Source organism: Arachis ipaensis, chromosome B7, assembly GCF_059453495.1.
Source record: "Arachis ipaensis isolate K30076 ecotype BB chromosome B7, ASM5945349v1, whole genome shotgun sequence".
Taxonomy (NCBI): domain Eukaryota; kingdom Viridiplantae; phylum Streptophyta; class Magnoliopsida; order Fabales; family Fabaceae; genus Arachis; species Arachis ipaensis.
The window spans coordinates 87,531,793-87,544,761 of record NC_142442.1 but is presented as its reverse complement, the minus strand read 5'-3'; the positions used below and the strand labels follow the sequence as shown (position 1 = coordinate 87,544,761).

General features: G+C 33.1%; 1 protein-coding gene across 1 annotated transcript; it reads right to left on the bottom strand.

Moving 5' to 3' along the window:
- Positions 1-6,658: 6,658 nt before the first annotated feature.
- On the bottom strand, positions 6,659-11,701 carry LOC107626782 (uncharacterized). Its single transcript, XM_016329685.3, has 4 exons — positions 9,853-11,701; positions 7,530-7,857; positions 7,137-7,218; positions 6,659-6,980 (listed from the first exon to the last, which is right to left on the bottom strand). The coding sequence occupies exons 1-4, from the start codon at positions 10,439-10,441 to the stop codon at positions 6,783-6,785; spliced, it is 1,197 nt and encodes a 398-aa protein (XP_016185171.1). The 5' UTR covers positions 10,442-11,701; the 3' UTR covers positions 6,659-6,782.
- Positions 11,702-12,969: the final 1,268 nt, after the last annotated feature.

Genomic DNA, 12,969 nt, shown 5'->3' with positions numbered 1-12,969 from the left:
AAGAACGAAACTAATTCTTAAACAATAATCAAAACATTAATCAATAGTAGAAGAACAAATAATTATTAATCCATCAAAGTAAATAGAGTTCCTAACCTTAACAATGGAGGATTAGTTGTCCATAGTACAAAAAATTCCAAATCTTAATCTAATGTAAAATCTAAAACTAAATAAGAATGAAAGACATGGAGAGAGAATGGAAATGAGGGAGAGCGTGTGCCTTGGGGAGGAAGGAAGTCCCCTTTTATAGTAAAACCTCTAAGACTAAACCTAGAATTCAAATTTAAACTAAATCAAAACAAAATCAAATCTAATCATTCAAATTCAAATTAAATCAAAACAAAATTAAATCTAACCAAATCAAATCTTTTCTTAATGACTCCTTGACTAACTAGTGATCTTCCTTGTAATTTAATCTTGGTGTCTTTAAATCTTCATTAATTACAAAGATTTCTCGAGTCTGGGGCTTTTGTAGGTGTTCCACACCACTTTAGTGGCATTTGGCACCTTTTTTTACGCAATTCTACTCTTCCTTGCTACTTGTCAGGCGTTTCGCGCCGGGACTCCCGCATGAAATGGTGATGCTGGATGCGATTTGGCTCTAAACGCCAATGTCGCAGCGTTTAGCGCCACGATGCTAGAGAAAAAGTATAAACTATTATATATTGTTGGAAAGCTCTGAAAGTTGGCTTTCTAACGCCACTGAAATCACGTCAATTAAACTTTTTTAGCTCAAGTTATGTTTATTGGAGTGTGAAGAGGTCACGGTTGACAGCATCTACAAATTCTCTTTGCACTTGTCTTTAATTATTGGTTCCTCCTTATTCTTTTGATTCTCTTTTCCTAAAATTTTCCTACAAGAATCATGAAACCAAGAAAATCAATGTACTAATAGAAAAGCCTTGAAAATCATATAATTATTAAGCAAATGTCACAATTTTTCTATAAGAAATGCTAATGAAAAGTGCTTAAGATGCTCATGCATCATGGTGTAGGTCTGCGCTTTTAGGACCCGGATTCATTGTGACACTACTTGCACGTCCTTCGACAACCCCACCATCGTTTCCGCTGGTGTTGCCGCAATCCTGTTCAGAGCAGCAACTAGTTAGAAGGCACACACAGACTAAGACACATCCAGCGAGGGCACATCATTGTACGATTGAAAACACACTAAACTACCATTACCGACAAATTGAAGTAATTATTAACTGATGAAACAACCATAAATGTCAGGTCCATGAAAGGTCATGTGAGAAGAATTACAAGATAAATCTCAGATGCACACTAGAATAAAACCTTAAACACTCAAAAAATTTCTTTGCGCTATAGAAAACTTTTAGCTTCACTTCACTGAATACCTATGGTTAAACAGTTGCTACCATAGCGCTAAGCACTGTGGCAGTCCATGCAGCTAGCCACGGCTCCGGTTCTTGACATGTCTTGAGTTTACCATGCTTTAGTTTCTGGAAGTACAATACCTAGGAAAATTGCAGACACAATATAAGTGCTAGGATGCAAGGTTGAGTCAGAGTAAATGGCATTTTCAAGTTTAAAGGTTACCAGCAATGCGAACATGCAGCCCTCACAGGACTTGTTATTTTTAAGTTGATACTTCTTGATCACCGTTTCTAACCATTGAAAAATGTGCAAAGGCCATCGGTATCTCCGCGAATTAGAAACATTGAGTATTGTATCGATGTGCCACGGCGAGATGACGTGCTGCACAGTCACAGTCAAACACAGGAACATCTTGCACAAGCAGGATGAAATGCCTCCTGAACTCCATCATGTCGTCTGCAGTATTCATAGCACAGGTGTTGATGAAACGTCTAAGTTGTATAGTTTTCAACCGGTGAAATCTTTTTTTAATTGTGACATGGGCAGCATTCCTGCGATCGAATGCTGGGAAGTCGTCCACTACAACATGTAGGATTATTAAATAGCGTAAAATGAGCTGCGGTATCGGGATTAAAAAAGAAGAAGGATGGAAACCGAAACTATTTCAGTCGTTTGAATGTTGTTGAACACAGAAAGTTATACTCGCCATCGGGCGAGATTTTGAAAACACATTGAAACAGCTCGGGTTCAATGCGGATGTTTCCGTGGTTTACATGCATCGTGCTTGTTTCAGTGTTGTCGGTCTTAGCCAACGAAACCATTTTGCCTTGTTTCACAGGCCACTTCGAGACAAGTTTCAGGAAACCAAAACCTATTACTTCTATCTCCTCTAACTTTCGTTGGGCCTGGTTTGTTTCCAGTTCCTTGAACATATCCACAATGTAGTATAGTGAGCACCTTGTCTCCAATACTTTCTATCAATATATGACGCGATCATTTGAAGCAAATGAACTGACAAACTAGAAGAAGAGCACAAATTTGTGAACGACGTATTACCATCTTTTCCATGTATTCAAGGTGGTTTCTGGGGACAGACCACAAATTAAATCCAAATACAAGCTTCTCTTGTATTTTCCAAATTCAACTAAGTCAGAGGTACAAAAAATTGGAAGAAATAAAGTCAATATATAGCAATCTCTATTAGTGCAATGGAGAGTAAAGAACACTGAAAAAACCAAATAAATTCAAATTGGGATAACCATACATGTAACACCAACCGTGTGACGGTTCATACGATATTGACTTCGGAAAGAAGACACATCCATTTTAACAAAATTAAGAACTCATTGCATCCAGTGACGTGCAAAATTATAAACAAAAAACCAAATAAGACATAAAAAAACAAGTTTCACCTTTTGTGTTTTCTAGATCACTTAGTCACACGTTCAACAATAACAAGACATAGAGTAATTCAATAACAATCTCTATTAGTCAAAGAATTGCAATAGTGTTCAAGACACAACTTCCATATTATGCATGCACACTATTCTAACCATATGTAGATAAATGAGGACTACTAGAAACCACCTATATATATGCATAGTAATAGAATCAATCTGAGTAAGGAAAAACCTTATGATGGTTACTGTAATGCAGTTAAGGTGGTTCTGAAACACTTTTACATGAGATGATTATTACTTAACAAATTAGCACAACATGGGTAGCGACAGCAGGCAACAAAGCAGCTTCGAATCTCATTTATTGCAAAGTCAACAAAAAATAAGTTCAATGTCCCATAACCCTACAACTAGTTAGAAACATGGAACGTTGCACAAAAAAGTAAATTTGAAGATGGAACCTTTGCACATTTTGCTCGCTAGACCCTAAACCAAACCATAACCCAACAATAAAGAGTACCAACATCCACTGACTTAACTTCGGCCAGAAAACACATCCATTATAACATAATATAACACATTGCTTCCAGATAAGTGCAAAATTATAAACGAAAACCCGATTCAGCCAAAAAAAAAAAAAAAAAACAAGCTTCACCTGCTAGTTCTTCTAGCTCAACTAAGTCACAGGTACAACAATAAGAAGACATGAAGCAATTCAATAACAACCTATATTAATCAAAGGATTACTATGATGGTGAAGGCACAATTAACATGCATGCATGCACATTATAATGACCATATCTAGAATTACCGCCATGATAACTAGACAGTAGCAATTGGACCACAATACAAACATAATAACACAAAGGTGAGATATTGGTAGTTTTTACTCTTTTAAGACAAGGAGTATTTTTCACTAGAAACCACCTATATACATATCTATGTCTAGTAAAAGAATCAATCTTAATTAGGGAGAACGTGATGATGGTTACTATAATATAGTTAAGGTGGTTCAGAACCACCTTTAGGTTATATAATTTTCACTTATCAAATCAACGACAGCATGGTAAAGGACAGCAGGCGACAAAGCAGCTACGAATCTCACTTTTGGCAAAATGGACAAAATAAATTCAAATTCTCATAACCATACAGCTACTTCAAAAGAACGGTCCATAAAAGGTAAATTTGATCACAAGACACAACAATTTTAAATTGAATTTACACTATTGCACTTGTCGCTCCCTAGACCATAAACCAAAACAAAACCCAACAATAACAAATTACAACATCCAACTAATTGTTTTTGCTTACTCAACACAATCAACTATCCAAGAATTAATTGGGTTCCCACATGCAGTCATTCGAAAGCAACATCTATTAACCATATTCACATCAAAGAATAAGCAACATTACAAAACAAAAACCAATTAGTGACAACCATACCTATTAGGTGAACCCAGAAACAGTCCATGAAAATTCACGTTTACTCAGCCGGACAAAACATCGCAAAATATAATTCTGAAGACACATCCAAAGTGACATTCAGTTACTACGATTACTTCTCATTTTTAACTCATCATTACAAGACATCGCTCTGAGTCTACAGGAATAAGCACCAGATATTTCCAAAAGCAAATTATACGTTGACTAATTTCGAAACCATCTACACACAGGACATATAAGCAGAAACAAATCCATACTCAATTTTTTTTAAAAAAAAAAACACAAATAGAAGAACTATCTTGTATTAATCTATCTCAAACCAGGAAGAATCCATGTTCATCAAAAATGTTTATAACTACTAACCCTGTATGGCAGCGCCGGCGCTGGAGGAAAGACAAGGTGCGCAACGCGTCTAGGTGGCGAGGTTGTAAGCGGCGATGGCTAGGGCTCCACAGGACGAACAGGGGTAGCGCTTGCTAGTTGTCTGGCGGCGCAGGGGTGGGTCTTCAATAGCTGCGTGCGTTGTGGCAGAGCAAGATGAGGAGTGGATGCATCTTCAATGGAGGACCGACGGTGACATGCAGCAGAACCGGTGGTGCAGGGGTGGTCTCCAACAGTGGCGTGAGTTGTTGCAGAGCAAGTCGAGGAGTGGATGCGTCTTCCTTGGAGCTCGGACCGTGACATGCAACAGCACCGTGTGGCGCAGGGGTGACTTCGAAGCGCCCCTATTTGGGTCGACGACCAGCGCTCCAGCAACGCTGACTTCGGTTGATGGCGGCGACAGACGTGGACCATAGGGAAGAAGGTTTGATCGGCGCTGAAAGTGGAGAGGTTGGGGGGAAGTGAAGAGGTTGGGGGATGTAGTTGCACGATAATCCTATGTGTAAATTAGGTTTACATTGGTAAATTGGATATATTAGGATTTACCTTAGGTAATTAGGGATGTGGCTTTTTGAGTGAATTAGATTTTTTGATCCAACCCAATAAAAATTGGGAGGAGTTAGCTATGGACTTGTGTTGGTTACATAGCGAAGTTGATACATATTACAAGTTACAAGGCTTGTTGATGTTTCAAAATCCAAAATTGTACGACTCATCGATATGCCATGCAAATTTAAACTGAATTCTTGTTTGCAACAAAATAACCCTAAATTCCACAAAATTTAGCCACTATCCACAACTACCAGCAACTATCAAAACAAATTCAAACCCAAAACCAACCCCTGCATACACAAAATTCGTACCATAATATCACTAACAACAAGAAATATAACAAAAAATGATTTTGTTCAAGGGAGTAGAGCTTGGCACAAATGAAAATTAATCATAAAATATTAAGAATTACAATAATTAAACTCAATTTATAGCAAATGAAACTTAATTATTTACGCAAACTAAAATAATAAAATGTAAGTGAAATAAATTCTAAATACATTTCTTAAAAATTCGGATATCGCACAAAATGAAAAACAAAGAAACACCAGAATCATAAAACACAAAACCATTCCGAAGCCTAGCTCAGGATATCTCTAATTCTCTATTTCAAAAGAATAATTTTCTTATCCGCAACTATAATTCCTGAACGAAGATCAAAATTATGATAACATTGGAGAATCATTTGTCTTACATAAAAAAAAAGTCCCAAAACTCAAAACACTATTTAATCACTATCTCCAAGGTCCAAGCCCCATCAAATATGTATGTCTTATGTATAAAGTATCAACAATAGACAATAACCACTTATAATTAGCCCTAATGAAATATCAACTACAGGTATTATTTTTCCCATCTATCTGTATTACGAAGCTTATGCGAGATCTAAGAGTAAACACGAAGCTCAAACTTTTACTTTCAAAACATTGTGTTTACCTTTAAAAAAAATTGTGTTTATGATTTTGAATTTTTTTTTCTTGTGTTTCTCTTAAAAAAAAAGTTATATTTATTTTTAAAAAATTTTATACGTTTATCATTATAAATTTTATTTTTGTAATAAAATTTTTCTTTTTTTATTTTCTATTTTTCTTCTTTACCCTTTATAATTTTTTTACAAATACACAAAGAAACAAACAAATAAATAAACAAAGAAATATAAGAAAAAAATGAAGGCGACCATGTAGAAAGGTATAAAAAAAGACAACCTAGGAGAAGAAGGAAAAAACATAAAAGAAATTGGAGGAAAAAAACATAGAAGGAGGAGGAGGAAAAGAGAAGGAAAAGAAGATAGAGTGAGTGCGTGAGCTAGTAAGATAAGGGAGTAAACACGGTTAGAAGTATTCTGTTAGACTTGATTATAAAATTAATTTGGTCACTGAATATTTTTGGTAATAGAAAGACACTTGTTTGTTTTGAGAGAGATAAAATACTCGTTACTTTGTGAAATGAATGTAGGAGCATGATTCAAATTCAATCCCAACAATATTTACTATTTTACTTCCACATAGAAAATAAGAATGAGAAAAATAAAAAAGGCGAATATATAGTTTGTCCCATAAACAAGTGTGGTATATACAAATGCATGAAACGGCATGAATTAAGACAAGAATGTAGAACACTAGTACTAGATTCTTGTGGAAAAAGGGTCAAAATCATAATGACTTGAGTGGTTCAGTCAGCAACAGCATGGGTGCTGAAGCAGCTGATTGGGGACCATATCGGGAATGAAAACACTTTGCAGTTCTTGGAAGCCCGGTTTTCTTCTTGTTCAGGGATCGAGCTTCTCATATTTTCAGCTTTTGTCTCTGCCTTTCTCAACTTGCTTAGAATCTTATCCATTGATGATGATCGCTTCTTCTCCAATTTCATCTGTCCACACCATTTTCTTAATTTTCATTCTTTTAATTGGATAACCATTTAAATATTGGGCATCAAAATAATTTGTTATTGACTCATTGACTATGAATTTATTTTAAACTTAAGGCAGAGAGAGTGAAATATAGAAATGTTGTTGAATAAAAGAACCTCAAGTTTGCGTATTGCAGCTTCGGCCTTTGCTTTCTGCAAATTCTCCCACGCAATTATTTTGGCTTCCTCTCTCTTTAACCTGCTTCAGAATAAATGTACATTCATAAATTTACAAATACAAAAACGACATCATGTGATTTTTGCACCCTGAATAAGCAATGGAGATTATTATGACACCGCACTTCTCCCAAAAATTTAAACTGATGGGAGGAGACATATGAATAGTTATATTTCTAACACGAATTTTCACGGAATATTCACATGAAAATAACGTTATAAAATCACTTTTTCCAAAAATTTAGACTAATAAAAAGAGACACATGAATGACAAGAGTTATGCAAATGATCCCTTATGCTAGATGCAATTATGAGAAACTAGAAAGAAAATACTTGGAAATGTCTGAGGCCGAGTCTCCAATATCCCAAGGTGAAAATTGGCTGGTTTCTGTACTATTTTCTCTGAACTCTTTGTGGCAACTCAGAGATTTCGTTGCGTGCCTTTTGGATCCCCTGATAAGAGTAGCTTGGCTATCAACCTGCACATCTCTGACCTCAAGCTTAGGGGAATGGCAACCCGGTTGAACCATGGCTGAACCGGTGCAAGATTCTGGAGATGAATGCAGATCACTCTCTGTTTCATCTGCAGGGCTCATTTGTGTTCCTTTGTCACATTTTGAGAACATCATGTCATCCTCATCGTGATTCTTATCTAGTAAATCTGCAAATCAAATTCAATTCTTGTGTTCATTGAAGGTAATGTTATATCATCCTAATGATTGAGACTTTTATACAGAGAAAAATTCTTTCTTTATATGCAACATAGTTCACATTAATTTGTCCAACAGAAAAAGTGTCACACATTTGCTATAAAGTAATAACCAATTCATTACGTATACACAGAATCTCAATACTCAATAGTGTTACCGAACTTTCAAAATTTGGTGGTGTCTTTGGATGAGACCCTGTATTTCATTATTTAGCAGATTCCAATTCCCGCAACATATTCAATCTCAAGTTATATATATAATATTCCTTTTCTAGAAAATACTAATCTTCACTCATCCTTCATTTTATTCTGTAGAAACTTCTACTCTTCATTTTAAAAGAATACAAATTAGTATTTCTTTGTTTATCTATCTATCTATTTATCAAACTTCTGTGTACAGTGGTACACTTTTTATTTTTTTAAACATGAAATAATATACCATTACATAATAATGTATCGGCTAATTTTTTTTAATATTGGTGAGATTTACTGAAATATTGAGATTTATTGATAAATTTCGTTAATATAGGATAATTGTTGAAAAAGAAAAATAGTTAGTAATGATTTCACCAATTTTATGAAATATAAAAAAAATCGCTAATAATAATAATTTCAATTCAAAGTAAATTTAAAAAAAAATCGTAACTAACAATTTCAATTCCAATTTCTCTTTTTAGAAATCGTTATTAACAATTTCATTTATAGAGTGAGAAGAAATAAATGTCACTCACTTATGATATCCTTTAATAGTGTATTATATTATTCTAATCTAAAAATAACGTATTACACAAATATATTTTTCGTAAAATTTTAACTATTTTGGGTTAATTCTTTTTTATTATTAAACATTTTCGTAAAATTAATTTACTGAATGTGTGATATACAATTATACATTATACACTGCTGAGACTACACAATGTAAATCGGTGTGTCTAAAAACACAAATATACTGTAGGTGTTACGATGTCTAAAAATTTACTAATTTAGTGCTTAATTATTAAAAAAAAAATAGTTAATATTTAATTTAAAAATTTAATAAATTTTAAATATTTGAAATTTATTATAAAAAATAAATTGGACAACAAATAAACAGCGAATACTGAATACAGAATTGGCCTGTACTGTACGTCTGTAACAAAGAATTTGGTGTGACTAGTAAAGTAGTAAGTATTGATCAGACCAACATCTAAAAGCAGAATGTCGACACGCACGGATTACAAGGTCTGAGATAAACCCTATGAAAAAGGTTAGGGATAATACCTTTAATAAAAAAAAAAAAAAATTATCTATTTTCCGATAACATTAACTATTTTTAAAATTATCTTTTTATTTATTTTTACTTTTTCTTTTCAAAGTCACAATTTCTCTTTTTATCCCTCTGACCAGTCATCAGATTACCAGCACCCCAACCAGCGTATACAATAAATCTTAATTTTTAAATTATAATTCTAACTCCTAAAAATTCAAGCCTAAATCGTTTAAAAGATGATAATTAAAAATAAAAAAAATAAAAATTAATTAAATTAAATAAAAATTCTGTGAGACTAATAGTTTTTAATCAGTATAAATATTTAATTATTTTTAATAAATAAATTTTATCAATTTATGTTCATAAATTTTAATAAATATAAATTTATTGACTAATATGTATAAATTTTATTAAATGTATATATATAAATTATATATTTTTTATATGTAAATATAAATATAAATATAAAATGATATATCGAATCAATTAAATAATTTAAAGATTAAATTAAAACAACTAAAATTTTAAAAATTAAATTAAAATTCGAGTGTAATTTTATAAACTACACTAAAGTAAATATTTTCTCTAATTTAAAATGATAATATTTAGTCAGCTATAAATGAAGCAAATAAGTGAATTTCTTATGATGATTATTAAATTAAATAGAAGATGTTTGTTGACGTAGAAATATATTTTACCTTGGGAGAGAGGAGACGATGGGTGACATGAGTGTTGAGGGCAGAGCGGTGCAGCGTGGAGCAGAGGACTACCAGAAGAATCCATTCCATCATCATAATGGTGAACAGAAACAGCAAGCGGTGCAAGCACGCCGGTGGAGAAGGGTGAACCAACAACCAAGTTCCTCACAACCAAACCCTGCCGAATCGGAACCATAGAAGAAGAAGAAGAAGAAGGTGAGTAGTAACAAGCCGCCACTTGAGGGCCTTGTTGACCATGATCAACAATTGGGCCGCTTATGGACTTGGGTCTACGCTGATGAGGTTGTCTGACGTCAGCAGAAGAAGAAGAAACTGGGCTACAAATCCATCTCTCAGCTTCGTCCCATTTGGAAGGCATTGTTCTTCCGCCGGCGCTGTAGAAGGGTGTGAGACCAGACATTGTGTGTCTTCTTATGCTGCTGCTTGAAGCTTTTGCTACTCTCTCTGAGCTCCATCCTTTTTGGGAACTTATCACTGCGCCTTTCTCTCTGTAGTTTGGTGCCCCTGGGCTTGGGAAAGACCCAATCAGGTGGTTCTTCTGATAAGAGGAACAAGGCGTTTTCTTCATCTTCAAATTATTATTGGAATGCGAACGTGGTTTTGCCTTACCTAATACTTAATGTAGTGTTCCCTGTTTCGACAGGGAGAGGTTGATGTGAGTCTACCCTTTTGTTCTTTTTTAAGATAGATTGGACAATTCTAATTCTAATTCTAAATATTGCAACACCCTAAACTCACTCATTCTAAGTATTTACACATGTAATATTTTAAGATTTTCATCAATTAAAAAACACCCTGATTTTCCACTTTAACTAAATCCTGGCGCGCATGTGAGTGTACTTAAATCGTGTGAGATTCTTTGCACCGAAAAAGTAACTGTGTGAGATATTGACTGGTCATGGTTTGGTACTTATGCCACTTGGTATGATTAATAGGGGCAATAGGCATCCTAAGAAGCAACTAAGTCAGGCTTTAAATACCTGCTCTTAGATTAGATTATCAGTATTCTCAACTGAAATGTCATTGTAAAACAAGTTAAAAACACATCATTTTAAGTTTCTAATATATTAAATATTCAATAATATTAGAAAAAAAAAACTAAAATTTATCTTATTTAATATTTATAATAATAAATAAATATTAAATAAGATAAATTTTGACTATTTTTTATTAATTTTTTTATTATTAAATATTTTCATAAACATTAAACATAAGCATACAAACAGGTAAATTTTTGTTCAGAGGTGACATTTATCAAAATATTAGGATTTCTTAGTAAATTTTGTTAATATTTGATAGTTATTAGAAAAAAAATCGTTAGTAATAATTTAATTAATTAAAATTTAAATTTTTTTTCAAAATCAGCAATAACTATTAAAAATGCCTGAAAAAGTACATTTTTTAAAAAGAAAATCAATAATAACGATTTCAATTTAGTGAGACTTTAAAATTTTGTTAAATACAAATGGTTAATAATAACAGTTCATATATTTAAATTTTTGTAAATTTTAAAAAATCAAAACGGGAGTAACGATTTCTTTTTCTTCATTCATTTTTCGTTTCTCTATTCTGACACTTAACTTTTGAGTTCCTCTTCTTGGTTTATTCTTCTTCTCTACTAGATTCTTTCCTTCTTCTCAGCAATGAACTAGTAGTAGATTTTTAATAATAATAATAATAATAATAATAATGTATGTAAATCGTAAACTGTTTCCAATAAACAACATCAGTGCCTCACGGCTCACGCCATTTGTTCTCTTCTCTGAGCCTCTCACACCACTTTTTCAATACCGCACACTCCACCTATTCATTTGCTTTAATTTTGTCCTGCGTGTACATTCATTAATTAGTATTCAACATTTTTAATTAAAAGTGATCAAATTTAAAACATAGAAAAATTGAATTACTACCCTGCTCTCTTATTCTGAAACCACGCACAGTACCACAACTCTATTTGTCTCGTTCTCAGATGGAGCTTGTTTGCCAACTCTTGTTTTTGCTTCTGGCGGGAATAAAATATAGTAAAAGGAAAAAGGCTAATGATGAGAAAAGGATATGAAAACTGAACGAAGAATCTATATATCTATCAATTAACAATTGAATAAATTAAAGCATACCGGATTGAAAGTGGAATGGTGTTGAAAAATGAAAAAACAAGTGCATTTTGGTTGAGGAAGGCATGGGTGACGCACGGCCAGCGCCCACATACATAGGGATCACAACAAAATTCGCACCTGCCCATACCTACGCAAATTATCTGTGACTTGGACTAACGCTGACCAACAAAATTTTTTACAGAGATAGGAATCTGCCCTGCCAATAATGCTATGTTTGTTACAGTGAAAAATAGGAGGAATTTGATATGGGAAGAAAGAAATAGAAAGGAAATAAATATTTTTATTTGTTTGGTTTTGAAAGAATATGTGAAGGAAAAATATAACAGTAGCAAAAAGTGATGTGGGGCTCAGCAAAAACTTTTTTTTCCAACTAAGACGAGAAAATGGAAGAAAAACTCATTTGGTCATTCTACTTTATCATTTCAAACACACTTATGGAAATTAAATTTCACTTCTATTTCTTTCCTTTCTATTTCTTTTCACTTAATTTCTCTCCTTTCTATTTCTTTTCACTCCCAAATAAAGCATAAATGACGAAGGAGACGGAAATTGAGGTATTGGTTCCACGGGAACTTGTGAAATTTTCGTAAAAAAAATTTACTTAAATATCATTATATATATAAGAGTAAAGTATTGTTTTTGTCCCCAACGTTTGGGGTAAGTCCTATTTGTGTCCCTAACGTTTAAATCGTCCTATTTGTATCCTTAACGTTTATAAAAGTGATTCAATGTTATCCTACTATCAATTATACTAACAAATCAAATTATATTTTTCAATTATTCTCATTTAGATGTATTCATTCTCAATTAGGTTTCACTTGAATGTGTTTAATTTTAATATTATACCCACTATTTGTGTTTAGATTCAATTATATCCCTAAAAAAAGTGAATTATGTAAATGTTGTAGGAATTAGTTTCAACATTTGATGAGCTATTTTTCGGAGTAGATTATCGATTCTATTCCAGAAATTTATATTC

What these genes read in the sequence shown, in the direction of transcription:
- LOC107626782 (XM_016329685.3), bottom strand. Translation starts at nt 10,441, where the DNA reads ATGAAGAAAACGCCTTGTTCCTCTTATCAGAAGAACCACCTGATTGGG. An exon ending in TCGGCCTCAGACATTTCCAA is followed by an intron (nt 7,219 to 7,529) that starts GTATTTTCTTTC and finishes ATTCTGAAGCAG; the next exon opens with GTTAAAGAGAGAGGAAGCCA. An exon ending in CTGCAATACGCAAACTTGAG is followed by an intron (nt 6,981 to 7,136) that starts GTTCTTTTATTC and finishes TGGTGTGGACAG; the next exon opens with ATGAAATTGGAGAAGAAGCG.